The sequence below is a fragment of the Anas acuta genome, chromosome 20 (assembly GCF_963932015.1).
Source record: "Anas acuta chromosome 20, bAnaAcu1.1, whole genome shotgun sequence".
NCBI classification, from domain to species: Eukaryota; Metazoa; Chordata; class Aves; order Anseriformes; family Anatidae; genus Anas; species Anas acuta.
In genome coordinates this window covers 8543589-8563490 of record NC_088998.1, presented here as the reverse complement: position 1 = coordinate 8563490, position 19902 = coordinate 8543589, and the positions used below count along the sequence as shown (strand labels likewise).

At 38.1% G+C, this 19902-nt stretch overlaps 1 protein-coding gene across 11 annotated transcripts in view; it reads left to right on the top strand.

Annotated features, from left to right (window-relative positions):
- SPTAN1 (spectrin alpha, non-erythrocytic 1) overlaps positions 1–19902 on the top strand; it is a 48648-nt gene that overhangs the window by 12977 nt on the left and 15769 nt on the right. For 8 of the 11 annotated variants that reach the window (XM_068657463.1, XM_068657467.1, XM_068657462.1 and 5 more), the window contains 30 exons: positions 332–478; positions 1108–1241; positions 1893–2037; positions 2132–2286; positions 3017–3152; positions 3703–3804; positions 4011–4148; positions 4530–4640; positions 5076–5153; positions 5315–5470; positions 5807–6011; positions 6143–6324; positions 7144–7387; positions 7591–7713; positions 8494–8711; positions 9452–9544; positions 9934–10068; positions 10551–10699; positions 11987–12046; positions 14370–14568; positions 15179–15283; positions 16078–16101; positions 16415–16450; positions 17213–17260; positions 17884–17975; positions 18358–18502; positions 18619–18800; positions 18981–19080; positions 19221–19418; positions 19541–19687. In XM_068657463.1, coding sequence (XP_068513564.1) covers positions 332–478; positions 1108–1241; positions 1893–2037; positions 2132–2286; positions 3017–3152; positions 3703–3804; positions 4011–4148; positions 4530–4640; positions 5076–5153; positions 5315–5470; positions 5807–6011; positions 6143–6324; positions 7144–7387; positions 7591–7713; positions 8494–8711; positions 9452–9544; positions 9934–10068; positions 10551–10699; positions 11987–12046; positions 14370–14568; positions 15179–15283; positions 16078–16101; positions 16415–16450; positions 17213–17260; positions 17884–17975; positions 18358–18502; positions 18619–18800; positions 18981–19080; positions 19221–19418; positions 19541–19687 — 3987 coding nt within the window. The remainder of the gene's footprint in view (positions 1–331; positions 479–1107; positions 1242–1892; positions 2038–2131; positions 2287–3016; positions 3153–3702; positions 3805–4010; positions 4149–4529; positions 4641–5075; positions 5154–5314; positions 5471–5806; positions 6012–6142; positions 6325–7143; positions 7388–7590; positions 7714–8493; positions 8712–9451; positions 9545–9933; positions 10069–10550; positions 10700–11986; positions 12047–14369; positions 14569–15178; positions 15284–16077; positions 16102–16414; positions 16451–17212; positions 17261–17883; positions 17976–18357; positions 18503–18618; positions 18801–18980; positions 19081–19220; positions 19419–19540; positions 19688–19902) is intronic. The other 3 variants (XM_068657470.1, XM_068657469.1, XM_068657465.1) reach the window with 1 other exon arrangement.

Below are 19902 nucleotides of genomic sequence, written 5' to 3'. Positions count from 1 at the left end.
TTTTTCCATGCGTATTTTGTTTCAGTAACTGTGTTGTTGTAGTCATCATCATCACACACAGAACGGAGAACCTATGATAATGGGATTTGTTATATTTAATGACTTGAAAATGGACCCATAGTGATCCAGGATGTTCTAAAGTAAAGGTGTGGGGTGGGAGGTATTTATATTTTGAAGGAAGATATTTTTACGTATGATTTTAAACACAGTGATTGTAACTCTCCTTGGCTTATTCCAAGATTAGCCCAATTTGCTTTCTGATCTCTGGTTGTGATTTCTCGTAAGTTATACTGAAATATACTTTTTTTTTTTTTTTTTTCCATCATGCTAGGAAGCAATAGTGACCTCAGAAGAGCTTGGCCAGGACTTAGAGCATGTTGAGGTTTTGCAAAAGAAGTTTGAAGAGTTCCAGACAGACCTCGCAGCTCATGAGGAAAGAGTAAACGAAGTGAACCAGTTTGCTGGCAAACTTATCCAGGTAAACATGCATGTGTGTTGAAAATCTCTCCTGGCAAGTCTGGCATAACACAGCAAGCTTTTGTCTGCAACTTCCTTCCCTCCCCTGCCAGTTTGGTAGGAGACATTTATAATTTTACTGTGTATGTGTTGGAGACATGGCTATTCTAACCTTCAGTGGCTATCATCCGATTCATGTGTTCTTTTGCTGTACAGTTTGAGTAACTGCCTCCACTGAGAAGGTTGATGAAAATGTGGAGAGTAGTGATTTGTAAGACAAATTGTAATATTTGAGTTTAAAGGTGTTTCCCTTGGACAACCAAGTTTTACATATCTTCTCTTCTACTATGTCATCTGGAGCTTGAGCAAGGGTGGAGACTGCACAGTACTGGAAAAAAATCCAGGAAAAAATAGATATTGTTTACAGCCCTCTTCCTGTTGTCTAATTAGTTCATAGGGAAACTTAGACTATTGCAAGAATATTGAATGTTTACACAGTGATGCTTTAGGAAAACTATTGAACCAAGAGCTCATGTGGAAACTACAGTAAATGTAAATTGATTTCTTGGAAAACAGTGGTGTTTTGAGGTTTTGTCAATGGATATAAAGCCCCGGAATACACGGAAATAGCATTTTTCCTTTGTTTACTAGGAACAGCACCCTGAGGAGGAACTTATAAAGTCCAAACAGGATGAAGTAAATGCGAGCTGGCAGCGTCTTAAGGGGCTTGCCCTTCAGAGGCAAGGGAAACTCTTTGGGGCAGCTGAAGTTCAGCGCTTCAACAGGTATGATCCTGGCTGGGTCTGCTGAAGTTGATTTTATATTCATGTGGATGTCTAATGATTCATTCAGCTACAACCAGTAATGTGAGAAGTGCTACCGTTGTCTGTTTTTATTTTATTCTTCCTCGTGATTCTTTGAATGAGGACCTTGTTCTAGAATTCCCTTAGAACAGTCCTTCTGATTTAGGTTTTCACCACCTGGCAGTTCTGTTCATTCTTGCTCATGGCAGTTTTCCCACCCTTTACTCTGAGAGCTTCTTCCTCCAGTTCCATCTTATATGAGCCACAAGAGGCTATTTTTTCTATAGCTGTCTAGCTGTCAGTCCAATTGTTCTCATCTGCTCTTTATGTTATTTTTTGAAGTTTGCCTTAATTAAATTGGAGAAGGGTCCAAAGTGGAAAGTGGACCAGTGGTGCTTTAAGTCCTTATTTGCATCTCATGACAGCATCTGAAGAATGGCCTGCCAACACACTTGAATGCTTTTTGAGATTAAAAATTATATGTATACAAATATATATATGTATTTTTTTTAATTGCAGTTGGCTTCAGTGTTTATATATGGATTTGTATTGCCAGTATGCCTGTGATAAGTGAAAACATCCTACCTTTTCCATAAAAGGTAGACTGCTTTCAGCTTGTGCTTTCTTTTGAAGGGATGTGGATGAAACTATCAGCTGGATTAAGGAGAAAGGGCAGTTGATGGCTTCAGATGATTTTGGCAGAGACTTGGCCAGTGTACAGGCTTTGCTGCGTAAGCATGAAGGCCTGGAAAGAGATCTTGCAGCTTTGGAAGATAAGGTACCTATAAGAGATGCATTTTACCTACGATTTAAACTATGTAACCTGCTTGTAAAAGGCTAGAAGCTTACTCCCTGTTTGTGACTGGGTTTAGGTTAAGGCCCTTTGTGCAGAAGCCGACCGTTTGCAGCAGTCTCACCCAATAAATGCTTCTCAAATTCAAGTGAAACGGGAGGAACTCATTGCCAACTGGGAACAGATCCGAACTCTGGCAGCAGAGAGGCATGCTCGCCTTAATGACTCCTACAGGTAGGAATACTGTCTTGCCAAAACAGCCTTTTTTGCTTTCCCTTCTTCCTTCTTCAAATTTGATAATAGTACTGTTGGAGGGGAAGAAAGGGAGACTACAAAATTTGGGGATGATTATGGTATATATTTTCAGAAATAGTCTTGTTCACCGAACAATATACAGTAGTCAAATCATTTGACAGCAAATTTAAAAGAGAATCAGAAACCCATCACTTTTTTCTGATGAGTGTTAAGCATATGCCAAAGGCAGTAATTGTAAAGACATGCTGGAAGGAATCTGAGAATTTGTTTGTTTGTTCTGAGGCTGAGGTACGTGCAGTTGAAATTTTCTGTTAGTCTACCACACACACACGTGATTGTGACAGAAGCAGTCCCCTGGGCTATCTTAAGACACTCTGAGAACTGTCTTGGTATCTGTTGTCTTCAGTGTACAGGCATAAATATGAGTATTCATTTTCCTTTCAATATAAGTTATATGCAAAACATATCTTGGAGAACTATCAAAAGGTATCCCACTTGTTTTTAAACTTAGCATTTTCCTGACTTTAAAAGACTCTTTTATTAGGTTGAGAGCTTATTTATTTAATGTTCTAATTGCATTTTGGTATTGTCTTGTCTGCTTTCAACCTGAGGAACAGCTTTTATGTTTGTAACCCCTATCTTTGGGGTAAGGATTGAGAAACTGTGCCTACAAATGTTTCCCAGCCATTTTTTCTGTTGTTTTTATAAGGTTGCAGCGCTTTCTGGCGGACTTCCGAGACCTCACTAGCTGGGTAACTGAGATGAAGGCTCTGATAAATGCTGATGAACTTGCCAATGACGTGGCTGGAGCAGAAGCCCTTCTAGATAGACATCAGGAACATAAGGTATAATGGTTAGCCAAATCCAGTCAGCAACACTTAAAGACTGATTTGTGTGTTTAATGCAGTCTCTGAGTCAGAGCTGCTAATGTTGTATCACTAAAGGCCTTTGATCATGCAGTATGGGTTGCTGTCTGTTCCGATTTAAGATTTTGTACTTTGTGGTTCTTGATAGCAAGTTTATACACTAATAAGTAAGTATTTAAGAGTGCTTATGGTGGTAATTTATCAAAAATAATTAGACCTGATAGCAATCAGTTGGACTAACAACTGTGTTAATCCTCTGTCAGGAGGAATTGCTATAAGTAAGAATGCAGCTTGAAACCAACCCTTAGTTTCTGTTTAACATATGAATTTATACTTGCCTTATCTTCATTGTAAGGTGATACATTTGATTCTAACTTTCACGTTCAGTGTGATGTATTTACAGATAGTTTAACATTTATAATTTAGGTATCCAGGCTGTTGTGTCTGTTATTTTCAACAGTCGTTTTCATGTTCTGAAACTATGCTAAGCTAACTTGTAAAAACAACTTATTCACTTTGCATTTCATAGGGAGAAATCGATGCCCATGAAGATAGCTTCAAATCTGCTGATGAGTCTGGACAGGCTTTGCTTGCTGCTGGGCACTATGCTTCAGATGAAGTTAAAGAAAAGGTAAGTTGACCCCTTGAGAGCAAGGGCTTCTAGAAGAATCTGTCTTTTTTCTTCTGCATTCCTTAAATTAGAAGTTCATTTCTGGTTAAGATCGTAAGCTGTAAAGTATTGTTTTTTTTTCGTGTTCCGTCTTGATTTTATGTTGAGATGGAAATTAACCAGTCTGTTAAGTAAAATATTATATATCCTTCTTCCCAATCCCTTAGCTGACCATTCTCTCAGATGAAAGAGCTGCCTTGCTAGAGCTATGGGAGCTTCGCAGACAACAGTATGAACAGTGCATGGACTTGCAGCTTTTCTACAGAGATACTGAACAAGTTGACAACTGGATGAGCAAACAAGAAGTGAGTGCATTATTTCCTAGTGGGAGTGATTACCACCAGACATGTAATGGATAGAATGCTGTGTGCAGTTATTTATGTGTCTGCCCAAAATGCTGCAGTGACCTTTTCCATCTAATGCTGAAACTATAAGTTGAGACAAGTTGCCCTGAGATAGTGTCTATGTTTTTTAATTCTCATAAAATACCATTTGGATTAGAAGGTAAATAGAATTATTCAGAACCTTTTGCTGTTGGATGTGTTCAGGGAACACAGTCCCAGGATATCATCCTGCATTTCCCAATCATGTGGTAGGAAATATCATTGATCATGCCTGGGTTGTCTTTTGAAGCAGCTGAGGATGGAAACACAAAAATGAATGATGTGTTTGTTTCCTTACTTTAGGCTTTTCTGCTGAATGAAGACCTTGGTGATTCTCTGGATAGCGTGGAGGCTCTTCTAAAGAAGCATGAAGACTTTGAGAAATCCCTAAGTGCCCAGGAAGAGAAAATCACAGTAAGACATTTACATTAGGTGATCACTAAAGGGGCAAGAAATAAAACAAGTGAATTTGTTGATAGGAAACATTGCTGAGGGATGACAGAGAATAATGGGATTTGCTCTGCGAATGATCCACTGTTATGTGTGATGTATGTACTGTTGTAAAATGGAAAATTAATAGTGGAAAAGTTAGGATATGGCTTGACTGCTACCTTAGAGAGCTCAGTAACCCAGTGCTTGCATACTGTGCCATAACATGGATGATGATTTATCAAAAGCTGCCATCTTCTACATGTAAGGTGATGGTACAGATAAAAAGGGTTTTAACAATAGCTTTCCTAATGGCTGTATGTTAGTTTTACTGTGAATTTTTGAGAATTAATTTACTATGTAAACTTGCACAAACAATTTTTATTATGTGAAATAAACAGAAAACTATTTTCTCTCTAGGCATTAGATGAGTTTGCTACTAAATTGATTCAGAATAACCATTATGCCATGGATGATGTTGCTACACGCAGAGATGCTGTAAGTAGACTGCAGACTTTAAATCACGTTCTGCTTTATTGTTTTAAACAGTATGACTGCAATATGGGATAAGTCAAAGGAGCTCTCCCATAAGAACAGATACAGTGGTCATTCTTGCACTCTGAAGAATTTGAAAATCATTACTTTTTTTTTATTTTCAGCTGCTGAACCGCCGAAATGCTCTTCATGAAAGAGCTATGTACCGCCGTGCTCAACTGGCAGACTCTTTCCATCTACAACAGTTTTTCAGAGATTCTGATGAGCTAAAGAGTTGGGTTAATGAAAAAATGAAAACTGCAACTGATGAGGCTTACAAGGTAAAAACAAAACGGATATCAGAATAATTTTAAGACGATACCAAGCGTAATGTAATCAGTCTAATGATACGGTATCAGCCAAATTTTGCTGAAGGAGGCAGTATTAATGGTAACAGGAAGAGTTCTAATTTCTTCCTGGCCCCAAGGAAGATTGTCCCGTTGTGCTGTAATCATGCTTATTCAATAGCTTAAATGTTCTGATTTCAAAGGTATATTTGTGGCACCAAATCCTCTTGTGACATCTTAGCATGTATGTAAGTGTACTCTAATTTAAAAAATTCTTCTCAGTTCTATGGATACTAATTTTGGATTGATTTTTTCTTTCTTTATCTGTAGGATCCATCAAACTTGCAAGGCAAAGTTCAGAAACATCAGGCTTTTGAAGCAGAGCTTTCAGCTAATCAGAGTCGTATTGATGCACTGGAGAAAGCTGGCCAGAAGCTGATTGATGTCAATCACTATGCATCTGATGAAGTGGCAGCTCGCATGAATGAAGTTATCAGCTTGTGGAAGAAACTTCTAGAAGCCACTGAACTCAAAGGTAAGACCTACTTGTAGGAGGAGTACAGACAATGCTTTTCGTAGAGAGTTTAGCTGGGAGAAGATGAGGAGGTGAGTTAAATGAAGTGGAAAACTCAAGTCACCTTTTCCTCATCACTCTTTCTCACTCAGGTATAAAGCTGCGTGAAGCCAATCAACAGCAGCAGTTTAATCGCAATGTGGAGGACATTGAGCTCTGGCTGTATGAAGTAGAGGGGCACTTGGCTTCCGATGATTATGGAAAAGATCTTACTAGTGTTCAGAATCTTCAGAAGAAACATGCCCTGCTAGAAGCAGATGTTGCTGCCCATCAGGTGAGGGGAATAATTTTTCTTCCTGCCCTTGAGTTCTGTTCACTTGAAAATATTCATTCCAGAGACCTTGGCAGATGATAGTAAGAATATGTATTTTCATAATTTTTGTAGCTTGACCTTCCCTGTTTATTTATCAGAAATAACTTTGAACTGAAATGTAAATTGACATCTACAAGAACAGTATCTTCCTGACTGACAAAAAAACATTTTTAGAAAATGTTAAATACTGTTTTGTTCAGCGAATACCAACTTAAAAAGATGTGCTGTGCTTTGGGTAATAATTCTCCCTTAGAGTCTCCATTTGCAAGTTCTTGCTTGTCTGCAAATAGCATATTCTTACTTATATTGTTGTCATACAGCTCTATAAGAGATGGGAGGGAAGGCAGAAGAGTTCCATTTTTAAATACAGAACTTTACATAATCTTTAGGAGAATTAAATTCACAGCAAGAAAATCAGCAAAGCCTAAGCCCACATGACTGGAATTATGAGTTGGTAACAGTCGAAAAATGGTTCATCTAGAGTAGCACATCTGTAAAACTAATGTAATTTCAAAAAATCTTTTGCCGTAATTTTATGAAATTGACAGATTAAAAACAAATTAATTTACATAATCTGTTGAATACAATCTGAGACAGAATTATTACCAAAAAAGTGTTGCACTGTCAGTGTGCAGCTGAGGTTCTCTTCCTCTACCACAGTATAACTTATTAGCTAAGACCTGAAAATACTCTTCATATATTCTTAGCCACTGCACCCAGTAAAAAGTGATAAAATTTAATCAAGGTCTTGACGTAAAGTTATTCCTGAATTAATTTTAGGATCGTATAGATGGCATTACCATCCAGGCACGCCAGTTCCAAGATGCTGGGCACTTTGATGCTGACAATATCAAGAAGAAGCAAGAAGCTTTAGTAGCTCGATACGAAGCTCTAAAGGATCCTATGGTAGCTCGCAAGCAGAAACTTGCAGATTCTCTTCGCCTTCAGCAGCTTTTCCGTGACATTGAAGATGAAGAGACCTGGATTAGGGAAAAGGAACCTATCGCTGCCTCAACAAACCGAGGTTGGTCCATCCAAGTGTCTTTAACTATTCCGTTAAATTTTATTACTGCTACAATGTCAGTGGCTAACTCAGATTTTATTGTGCTCTGTCTTCATGTGATAGTACTTACTCTGCAAGGTTGTCTAGCACTGGTTGCAGCTTCCTTGAATTTTTCTCAGTCTGATGACTCTGAATTAACTGGTTAACAATTTTACATTTTTCAGGCAAGGACTTAATTGGTGTCCAGAATCTACTAAAGAAGCACCAGGCTTTGCAGGCAGAAATCGCAGGCCATGAGCCTCGCATTAAAGCCGTCACACAGAAAGGAAATGCTATGGTGGAAGAAGGTATGTCTCTATTTTTTTATTCTTCATTTTTCAGGAAATCCAAGAGTCTTTGTGTAGGCTAGAGCGTTCTCTAGCCCTGTACAATTAAGAATTACTGCCTGTTTTTATCTGAGAAGTAGAGGGGTACCGGCTAGCAGGATGAACTTCTAGTCGTTCCTTCACTTGGAAGTAGAAATATATTCCTTAATGGGAAACTATCACCATTGTCACAGATCTGCACCTGCCCTTGACAGAACAGTCATATTCTTATTCAAGTAATTTAGGAACTTTGTGCTGATGATACTGAAGTCTTCATTTTTGAAAGCTATTAAAGGCTTTTAACTGTAATATGTAATCATGATGTAAGAGAAGTTCTTCCACAGATAGTAAGAGCCATTTCTGCTTTAAAATAAGCATGTGTTTTTATTTCTGACTGGGTGTTCTTAACTCCAGAATGCTAAAATAAATTCAGTTTCCAGGATGCAGAATACCCATCTGAAATAATATTTGTCAGCTGGAAAGATATGTCCTTTTCTGTTTCATAATTTAGAAGAAATATTGTGCGGCTTGTGTTGTTCTAAATGATTCAAATATTCTTAGTACATTTTGATTGACAGGTGCGGTGTTTTCCAGTCTGAGCCAAAAGACAACTTGAATTATGCTTTCCTCATTCCAGTCAGAATAGGCTATGTAAATTTAAACAGGTCTAAGTTTTCTGACTTTCAAAAAATACAAATAACCTTTTAGTCTGTGTTATTTATGTCTCTAAGTTCTTCAGAGCCTCCTGTTTTTGTTACATAGGACATTTTGCTGCCGAGGATGTGAAAACCAAACTGAATGAGCTAAACCAAAAATGGGACTCTCTGAAAGCAAAGGCATCTCAACGGCGACAAGATCTAGAGGATTCTCTGCAAGCTCAGCAATACTTTGCTGATGCTAATGAGGCAGAATCGTGGATGAGGGAAAAGGAGCCCATTGTAGGCAGCACAGACTATGGGAAGGATGAAGACTCAGCCGAGGTATTTGACATTGTTTAAATCAGTTGGGCACAAATAGAGCAAGAAATTTGTCCACTGGCAAAGAAAATAAGGGACTCTGATAATTTTAGGATTCTAATGAAAAAGGGTGGAAAATTTTTGCATCAAGCTGAATTTTGGCTCAGAGTCAAAAGGCAATGGCAGTTTTTCCTATGTCTTAGCTATTATTGTACATGAAATTTTGCTGTGCAGTATATTAAACCAATTGCGAGGAAAGTTTACGTTTGCATTCACTATATTATAGGGTTTTTGTACAGCATAATGAGATTAATATAAGTAAATTCCTGCCTGATGTGATGTTGCATTTCAGTATGAGTCTGGTTTTGAGTAGTTATCAGTCTGGAAGTCATTTTTTGTGTAAAAGTTGCTGTACAATTATCATTCAGTGGCCAACCACCACATCCTAGATGCTGCACTGACATTTCATTGAAATTAACTGCAGTTTAAAGGCATTTTTCCTTCTGTTTCCAGAGTTATATGTAGTACTCTTAGTCAGAACAAAAGAGCGTTACTGAGATAAGGTAGAGGAAAAGCATCAGAAGCATTTGGATGACTATCTAGCCTGTGAATAAATAGAAGTAGCTATTCTCATGAGAGTCAGAAGTCTGGCAGCTCTGAAAAACCCACATTGCCTGTGTATGGAGCCAAAGTATATGTTTTAAGCAGAATAACATCTGTAAAAATGGCTAGGTGTACATGTTGTTTTTATCATTCACTTTCAGGCTCTTCTGAAGAAACATGAAGCTTTGATGTCTGATCTTTCTGCTTACGGCAGCAGCATACAGGCGTTAAGGGAACAGGCCCAGTCATGCAGGGTAAGGAAAGATGCTAATCACGTTGCTAAAATTCTTGGGTCAGCAGAAGGCAAAGACGAAGCTTAATAACAGCTGTTGCTTTTGAGAAGTTATTGCAGACTGTACTCAATTTTCTCATAACAAAGTTCGTTTTCTCTTTTAATAATTGTAACAGACTGCTATGTTACATTGGAAGAAAACAGAATAGTGTGGTCGTTTTCAAGGTTTGAACCCAGACAGCATGTAAAATAAGTCCATCTCTACTACATTTATTTCAACAGGAATCATTTTAAAGCATTTACAGTAGCTTTAAGTAAGGCAGAAGTAATTTATAGGACAGTTACATTGATTGTCATAAGCATGCAACAATTTCTACATCTCTACTCATCTTCCTTCTGCTCCTTTGTTAGCAACAAGTTGCTCCCACTGATGATGAAACTGGAAAAGAGCTTGTTCTGGCACTCTATGATTACCAAGAGAAGAGTCCTCGGGAGGTGACTATGAAAAAGGGAGATATCCTCACCTTACTCAACAGCACCAACAAGGTATGCTGTTGTCTGCTGGTTTGCTGCTTTTCTTACTTTGTTCTATGTGTTTTGGTGAGTGGTTTTGTTTTTATTTTTTTAGTTAATTTGCTTATTTTTGAATAAGAGCATTCAGAGAAAGTAAAACATTTGCACATTTGCTGTTCCAATTCAGCACTTTAGCATACCTCTTTGGCTCGTTCTCATGTCTCCTTTATAGCTGCCAGCTTTTCCAAGTCAGATAAACACCATGTGCCATAGGTCATGTGTCTGTAAGAAAATCTTTTCCCTTTTTTCGTGGAATTTTTTACCAAACACAATGAGAGAAGTGGAAGTAAGACCTAGATGTCTGCAGGAGATAGTTTGAAATGACCTCCATAAAAAGAACAAGCTTGTTTTCTTGTGTTAATAGAAACCTCTAATTTGCCACCTTTCAGGTACACAGCATACTTTATTTAGTGCTTGCCTCACAGTGGTTGCTTTTTTTTTCCCCTTCATTCCAGGACTGGTGGAAGGTTGAAGTTAATGACCGTCAGGGCTTTGTACCAGCTGCCTACGTGAAAAAACTAGATCCTGCCCAGTCTGCATCCCGAGAGAATCTCCTGGAAGAGCAGGGCAGTATAGCCTTGCGACAGGAACAAATTGACAACCAGTAAGATCTAACTAATAAGATACAACACCCATCCAGTATTTGCTGGCTTGGCCTTTGTCTCACATATGCCCGAAGTTTAGGTTGTTGCCTCTTATGCTAGGGTGTAATTAATTGGAGCAAAACAGAGGGGCTCCGTTACTAGGGGCACCATACTGAGTCATGGTATTCTTATTCTAGATTTTCCTGTTGCTTTTCCCATTTTTAACTGTAAAATTCATGACACTTGAGCTCAATTTGCTGTCTGACTTCAGTATTTTATGTGTTTCTTTTGTTGTTGTACTTAACAACTTAAACTTGTTTGTGAGTTATATCTGTCCTAAGCAGCTCTTGTATTTGTAGTCGTCACTTCTTAATGTGTGATCTGTTTTGAAAAGCTTTCTTAAATTTGGCTACCAAAGTACAGTACCCTCCCTATACAGGGCTGCCTCTGCAGATGTCTCCTTAGGAGATGCAGCCATCTTAGTGCTAGCTTTTTGCTTTTCTTCCTGAAACGTGGTGCCATTATTTGTTGCCATAACATGGGTGAAAGCCTACTCCCGTTCCTTTATTTGTTTGTTTATTTATTTAAAGAGGAACACACCATTGCAAATGGAGAAAACTGTGTGACGGCTAGGTAATGACCTCCTAAAGCACATGGTAGTAGTAGATTAGTTCAAGGCAGGGCTGTGAGTGATAGCTGTGAGCTACTGGCTCATCTTATCAAGCCACTTGGAAGCCGAAGCTGTAAGTTTTGTGCATACTCCCATCTGGTGACATAGTTATGCTGTCACTCTTCATGAGAATTTCTTTCTCCTCAGTTGTTTTGAGTCACCAGTTATTACAATGACATACAATAATTACTAGCTTTAGCTCTTGGTTTTAAAAAACAAAAAACCACCAAACTAATAAAGTAGCCTGTACCAGTGAGAAGAGAGGATGGTTCAGGATTTTAATGATGTGTAACTATCTTATGGGTTTGCCTGAAGCTTTTAAGAACTAAAACAATGGTGTCTTATTTTAAAGCCAGAGAGGGGACCACCTTTCAGTTTTAATGGCACAGTGATCAGGAAACGAGGAGTCCTTATAGAGAGAGTTCAACTGTACTGCTGAGGTTTCCTCATGTGAATTGCACTCTGGTCTGATTTGCTTTGTTTGCTTCTGAATGACATCTAATTTTCTCCATTTAAATGTGAACTCTTAACCATCTCCTACCACAGACGACCCATGGATGGAGCTGCTGCTTTCATTATTTTTGTTAATCTAACTAATTTTTTGCATGCATTTGCTGTGCTCCCTCTGTCTGTGCAGGACTCTCATAACTAAGGAAGTCGGCAGTGTATCTCTGCGTATGAAACAGGTCGAAGAACTGTGAGTAGGATTAGCCCTTTCTAAACCATCCTGTCTCCATACTGTCACTGTTCATTCTCCCTTTGTTTCTTTCTTTGGGAAAGCTGCTCCAAAGGGACATGAAGGAAGCAATTTCTGCAATGTGAATTATTTTAGTGTAGATGAGTGTGTCCATGGTATGTGTTTCATGTGCTCTTTACAGCCAGCCATTCAGCCAGCTGCTTATCTTATTGGTCACGTCTGCACTGCTAAATTGGTCGTTGGTGTTATTTTCCATTCTAATGGTTTTGCTTACCAAATGAGGTTTTAGTGATATCTAGGCTGTTTTCTTTAAAATGCATACATTGCATTTTTTGAGGTGCAGGTAGAATTGCTTGTTTATATAAATACACACAAAACCTATATACCAAGTATAACGTCACACATAAATGCCCTAGAGTTTGGGAAGGATGGAGTTAACATAGTTAAAGTAACTTTCATGCCAGGTCACCAAAAAGCATTAGTTTATTTATGTAGGATGCATTTTTTTTCTCTTTTATTTGTAGTATAGCTTACTTTTCAAACTCAAATTCAAGTCTCCAGGAAAAAATACTGACCTTGCATTATATTATTGAAATTTGCTGGGAGCTCTAAAGCAGTAGTATTCCTTGGCTGTTCCTGGCTGTCTTTTCATAGAGAACACACTTGCTGAGGATCAAAAATGAAACCATTGTTAGTCTCTGAAGCATTGCAAAGTAACTTAGAGGAAAGGTCTGTTTCTAATGGAATTTTGCCCCAGGTTCTCTATGACCTTTGAAAGTATTTAATGCTTTAAATTGTCTGCTGAAGCAAGCATCTATAGTTGGGGCAGGCTTCAAAACAGTGTTTTCCTGTATGGCAGTAGCTCCTGCAAGTGAAGTCAGGGTAGGATGTTTCCATTCAAACCTAATTTGAAAGATCCGATCCTTAGCTCCTTTCTATCCAGTCTTGAATCAGAATAGACAGGAAACAAAGTCTGAGACTAAGTCTCAGCTTCGTGAAGAGGCTTAGAGCTGATTATCAGTTTGACATATAACAGCCCAGGGTATCAAGGCTTTCCTTCAGCAGCCTTTGTCATCGCTGAGTTACTGGTTAGGAAAATATGACATCATCAAACTCCTCGAGCTGGGAGGTAATTGCTTATGATTTACCTGTGTGCCCCGAGGTAGGAAATGAAAATGTTGGAGAGCTGCTGTATCCCCGTCCGAGGCCCCTGCAGGTGTCTCAGCCATGGTTTATATTATTTAATAACATCAGAACGGACATATTCATGGCTTAGTAATGAGAATCAGTTCTGCTGTTGATTACTGTAGTAGAGCAATTTATAATCTGATTCAGAATATGCAAAAGCCTACAAGAGGCAGCTGGAGTAACTCATCTTCTGGAAGACTTAAATAAGGTAAAAATAAGGTAACAATAAGAAGGGGTGTTAGTGGCTTTTCTGAATGCAAGCTTCTTTAAAAACAGGCATTTTGCATTGCTAAAGAGACTTATAATTCAGATCAATAACGACTGTAGCCTTCTGTTGACATTTCTCAATAATAGCTTGGGAAAGGTCTTACAGGGTCATCTCTGTCTAGTTGGTTACCAGGAATCAAATTAGAGACATCAATTTTCTTGTGCTTTTAAATACAGTGATGCTGTTATGTTTTTGTGGTTGTATTTTAAGGTTTATTTGCTCGTTCAAAGCAATTTAAGCACTTCAGATGTTTTACTTTGCATTTTTTTCTAATCTAAACGAGGAGTAATTTCACTGATGTTGGGAATTCCACAGATATAAAAGTAGCACAAGTAAATATAAAATTGATGTGTTTTCCCAGTTTAATGTAGTTTTGTTATCAAAGAAATAACGCCTCCTTTAAACATTCAGCAGATCTTGCACTGAATAGTGCCTAGATAAGACATTTTGTGTTCAATAGCTGTCAGGCTAGTGGATTTAAATAATCTGATGGCAAACTTGATGTACTATAGGAAAATACTTCTCAGAAAGTAAGCTCTTTTCTTGGTGTATCCCGTGCAGTCATTCCTGCACTGCACTGCTGCTGTAGCTTAAGAACCTACCTTGACCCGAACAGGGATTTGGGGTTTGCCTTTGCCCGCTAAAGTGTTGCATGTGGGAGGTCTCATTTTGGTGTGCTTATCCATATAGTGGAGAAACGTGCAGTTTACATTTGCCTAATTGTGAGTAACTAGATCATTCTGTAGAATAGCAACGTGTAGACTGCAGGGACTTCCCATATCTTTGGTGATACCAGCACCTGTTTAATTGCTCGGACTGCTCAGTTCAGTCTTGACTTCTCCTGCCTTCCTTTTCTCCTTGTTCCAGGTATCATTCTCTTCTTGAGCTGGGAGAAAAACGTAAAGGCATGCTAGAGAAAAGCTGCAAAAAATTTATGCTTTTCCGTGAGGCTAATGAGCTTCAGCAGTGGATCAATGAGAAAGAAGCTGCACTCACAAATGAGGAAGTGGGTGCTGATTTGGAGCAGGTCGAGGTGCTGCAGAAGAAATTTGACGATTTTCAGAAGGTATGTTGTAATGCTGCATAACGTGTGCTTCTGGGTCATAGGTCGTTGATAATTTAGAGCTAAAATATAGAACCTAACAAGCTCTGAAAGAATTCCATTTTGTGTGAAGCACGACTTTCAGTTAAGCTATTTCTATTCCTTTTTTTTGTTGAAAGGAAATGTGCATGTTAGTTTTCAGCTGTAGAGTGTTGGACAGGATATGTTAAAATAATTCTCTGTTTGAAAATGCTGTTAGGCTTTTGGATTTATTTATTTATTTTTCTCTCAGTATTTGTAACACTTCTGCAATACTTCTTAATTTTTCTTTACTTTGCATGAGGTATGAAAGAATTGCTTGTACATATATTATTGTTCTGTCCACTTTGGTAAGATACTGGACACTGAAGTGCAAAGATGCATTTGTTTAATTCATTGACACTTGGTGCTGACAGCTGGGATTTCTTGGCATAGACTCTCGTGCATTCTATATTCACTGGTAACTGGAAAGTTCAAGTGTGCTAAATTCCTTCTGCTTACAAACTGTACCTCGTGGCACCCCTGGTGTGCAAACTTAATCCATGTGTTTTGCTTGTGTGAATGTTAACGCTGTGATTTTTACTGTTCTGTGCAGGATCTAAAAGCTAATGAGTCACGTCTGAAGGACATAAACAAGGTTGCAAATGACCTGGAGTCAGAAGGACTGATGGCAGAGGAAGTGCAAGCAGTAGAGCAACAGGTCCACTTTTTTTTTTCCGACTTACTCTAATGCTTTTGAGAAGTGAAAGATTTTATTCCTTTCTTTTGTCTATTCTACTTTGTGTGTCGCTATAAGATTCTAGCTGTTCATTTTTGCTCTCTGGTCTGATAACGCTGGCATTCTAATCAGAGACACTTAGTGCCTGTTCTATAGTATGGCCAGCACAAGGGTATCCTTTGAAGTGTTTCTTTTTAAATAGTGCTGTATCAAATTGCACTATCTAGAGCTCTCTCTCCCCCTCCCCCCCTTTTTTAATGTCTTTAAAATAATATTAAAAATCATGGGGATCCCATGTATTAGCTTTATTTCTTCATATAAATATGAAATTTCAGCCTTTATTTCTTTGCAGGAAAAACAGCAATAATGCTAGGGGAAAAGAGAAATAGAATTTAGCTCAGTTTACAATGATGGGGTTTTCTGTTTTCTTGTTTTAATAAAACAACTTTTTTTTTTTTTTTTTTTTTGGAAACTTGTTACATATTTCCCTATTTCTGTAAGTAATTCCATCCACTGCCAAGAGAGTATTGAAGCAGCTTGTCTATTTTTTAAGCCCTAAGAGGATGTGTTATAACATAACGTTGACTAGTCAAACTCCCATTTCTGCTGCACATACAAGTTGTGAGAGCAATATTTGACTTTACGATATGCTGGTAACCATTTTGTAGAAGAAGCTACCTCAAAGCGTATCTCCTGATATCTTCCCTTTCTTAAAAACAGTCAGAATTTCCTTTCTGTTAGAAAATAACAAGGCATCTTGTCTTTTTCCTTTGCAGGAAGTCTATGGTATGATGCCCAGGGTAAGTGTTAATTTCTGCATTGCATTTTTAACACTTTGAGATGTACAAGTATAAGTTCAGCCGTCACTGTAATCCATTTCCATGACGGAACTCGATAATGATTTTGAATGGATGTAAAAAGATGATCTCATCTTCCATCCATTTATTTACTGAGTGTTCTACTCCACAAATCAAAAACCCAAAATGACACAAAATACTTAGTTGTAAAAACTGATTTATGTTGGTAAGGTTCAAACAAGGAGATACCTGAGTTTTTAAAATACATTCTGATATCATTCCTATTTCAAGTTGTTTCTTCACTTCTTTCAAACAGGATGAAACTGATTCTAAGACAGCCTCTCCTTGGAAGGTAGGTGCTGTCATTTACTAGCAAACAATGGCAAAGTAAATCAAAAACTATAGCACATCATCTTTTTTTTTTTTAATAGACCATCCACTTTCTCATATGCCCATTTTTCCTTTTTTCTTTTTTTCTTTGAGACTTGCCAAAGCAAGATTGCATATTGAAGAAAATTGGTCATAATTTTTCAAATTGTCTTTCACCTGTTTTGATTGTCATCTTGTGTTCTAAAATTATTTCAATTAACTGCTAAGCTGATTCTGCCAAAAGTTAAACCATTCAGGCAATTATTTTCTGTCCCTCTGACTGAGGAAACAATTGTGTTTTGTTTTGTTTTGTTTGTTTTTAGTCACTTCTTGAGTGTTGCATTAAGTTTTCTCTATCCTTATTAAGATAGCATTCACATGTACATGTCTAACTGTTCTTACCCTGATCTAGAATACCTTAGGTATTGCAAGTAATATTCTTAATATAGTTTTTACTTGCTTCTTGTTGGTGTTTCATAAACAACACTGTATTCAAAACAGTGTTCTAAAGATTTATAAAGAATTATATAAAAATTAAAAGAATTCAACAGTTTTCATTGAAACCTTTAAAATCTGTAGTATTTCTTTCTTCATGCATTTTGTATAGTTGTATTTTACAAAGTCTGTGGTTTTAACCTAAGCCAAGTCATTATGGATTTTTAAGTTTTCTTTCAATCTGATTTTGGCTCTGATTGGTTAAAGTAGACTTTAATGCTACTTTTTTTATTTCTGCCTTTTCATGCAGTCTGCACGTATGATGGTACACACAGTGGCAACATTTAACTCAATCAAGGTAATAACACAACTTTTTCTGAGGTTACTTAAAAGCTGAGAACTTTTTCACCTACCTTTCTGTAGTTCTTGTCTTTCATTATCCTTTATAAGTCTTCCTGAATGAACTTGTTGAGTGAATTATTAACATACGGCAATTACTTCTCAGGTTACATCAGTATTTGATTATACACACAAAATATTTTTCTATGTTTTTTTATGTCAGGAGAAACCGTTAATTTTTTTTTTTTGAACCGGGCTAATTGAATTTGTGCATTTTTCTGAAATTAAGCAGAATACTTCACCTGCACTGTTACTGACTGGTGAAATTTGCTTATATACTCTACATAACATAAACCATTTTAGGAAATCTTCCAGCATTGCTGTCTGTGTCCTTAGTAAACCCCTGAAAAAAAAACTATGACGATGGACGTGAAGAAGGTGTAGTCAGCATGTTTGCAGGTGTCAGCAAAATGAAAAAGGGGGTGATAAGCATAGTGAATGACGTGTTACTGGATAAATTTTCTGTTTGACATCATAAAGTTTCAGTGAGCCCAACACAAGAGTTTCTTTAAGCAGAAATGCTATAAAAAAAACTGTGATTCTGCAGTATCAGTGTGGAGCTTGATTTTTGCTGTTTTTCAGGAACTGAATGAACGTTGGAGGTCTCTGCAGCAGTTAGCAGAGGAGCGAAGCCAGCTGTTGGGCAGTGCTCACGAAGTCCAGAGATTCCACAGGTAAGGTGTTTGTATCCATATTTGATTTTAAATCAATAAAATAATTTATTTTTAAGAGTTCTAAAACATAGTGGGACCTGTTCCAAACGAGTCATATTTCAGCCCCTAATTTGTTTAGTGCAAGTTGGGCCACCAGTAAACAAGAAGACTTTTATATACTTCCTAGAAAAATAAAAGCTTGTTAACATGGGAGCATGGAACTACTGAGGGTTTGGGATATCTCAACTGCTGTTCTATTTTGCCAAAGTTCACTTGCGTCGTCTTGCAGTTTAATAGAATCATCAACTACTAGAGCTTCTCTAGAAATCAGCAACCTGCTGGGTAACAGAGATCCTAGCGTGGCCTCCATTTTAATTCTCTTTCTGCCTTTTGCTCAAATCAGAGATGCTGATGAAACAAAAGAATGGATAGAGGAGAAGAATCAAGCATTAAATACAGACAATTATGGACATGACTTGGCCAGTGTGCAGGCTCTGCAGCGCAAACATGAAGGCTTTGAGAGAGACTTAGCAGCTCTTGGAGACAAGGTGAGGCTGAGAAGGGGACAAAACCATAAGGTTTCTTTTGTCTAGCAGAGATAATTGAACTGTATAAAACATTATTCTTGTTTTCTTTGTGTTTATTTTATTTTCTTTAATTCTAGGTGAACTCTCTTGGTGAAACAGCCCAGCGTCTGATCCAGTCACATCCAGAATCCGCTGAAGATCTCCAAGAAAAATGCACTGAGTTGAATCAGGCTTGGAATAGTCTGGGAAAACGTGCTGACCAGCGCAAAGAGAAGCTTGGAGATTCTCATGACCTGCAGCGTTTCCTCAGTGATTTCAGGTGAAGAGTCTATCTCCTTCCTACCCAATTTGTCTGTCTGCTGTATTATACACTGAAGTATATATGGCTCAGTGGTACACAGGAATATTTCTGGGGAGGGTTTGAAAAAGAACTATTTTTCCTGTTCCAGATTATTTTAGTGGAGGAAGGGAAAAATTGTTTATTAATCTGTGTTTGCAGGGACCTTATGTCTTGGATCAATGGAATCCGGGGACTGGTCTCCTCAGATGAGCTTGCAAAGGATGTGACTGGAGCTGAAGCTTTATTGGAAAGGCACCAGGTATGTGAAAGATTGTGAGTGTGTATCATAAGCATCAACAGATGTTTGTTTTTCTTACACTCTCCACTTACAGATCCAAAAATAGATCAATTACAGCTCTGTCCTCTATTTATTTTTTAACACCTTTCTGTGCCATGCAGGAACACCGCACTGAAATAGATGCAAGAGCTGGCACTTTCCAGGCATTTGAACAGTTTGGACAACAACTTCTGGCACGTGGTCACTATGCCAGTCCAGAGATCAAGGAGAAACTGGATATTCTAGAACAAGAACGGACAGACCTGGAGAAGGCCTGGGTCCAGCGCAGAATGATGCTAGACCAGTGTCTAGAACTGCAGGTACTCTGCTGCATTTCTAAAAATAAAAAATAAGTCCTTTTTTCGTAAGAGTTTGTTCCATCGTGGTGATGAGCAGTGTTCGTGGTCTGTCTTTCTCATGCTCTGGAGTTTTTTCTCTGTAGCTGTTTCATCGGGACTGTGAACAAGCTGAAAACTGGATGGCTGCCCGAGAGGCTTTCCTAAATACAGAAGATAAAGGAGACTCCTTAGACAGCGTGGAGGCACTCATCAAGAAACACGAAGATTTTGATAAGGCAATCAATGTCCAGGTGAGGAGGGTATCCGAAGTGAGGGGGCAAAAGATTCGTTTTTCTTATGCAGGTTATTAATACAAGAAATTACTACTGTGTATGGTTTCTAAAGGTTGGTTCTAAGTATTGAGCTGTTTGGGATCTGCACCAACAGTTCAGAAGTGGCTAATGCAGACAGGGATGGGTTTCATTGCCCACAAACGTGATGTGGGAAGTGTGGCAGGTATTTGTGT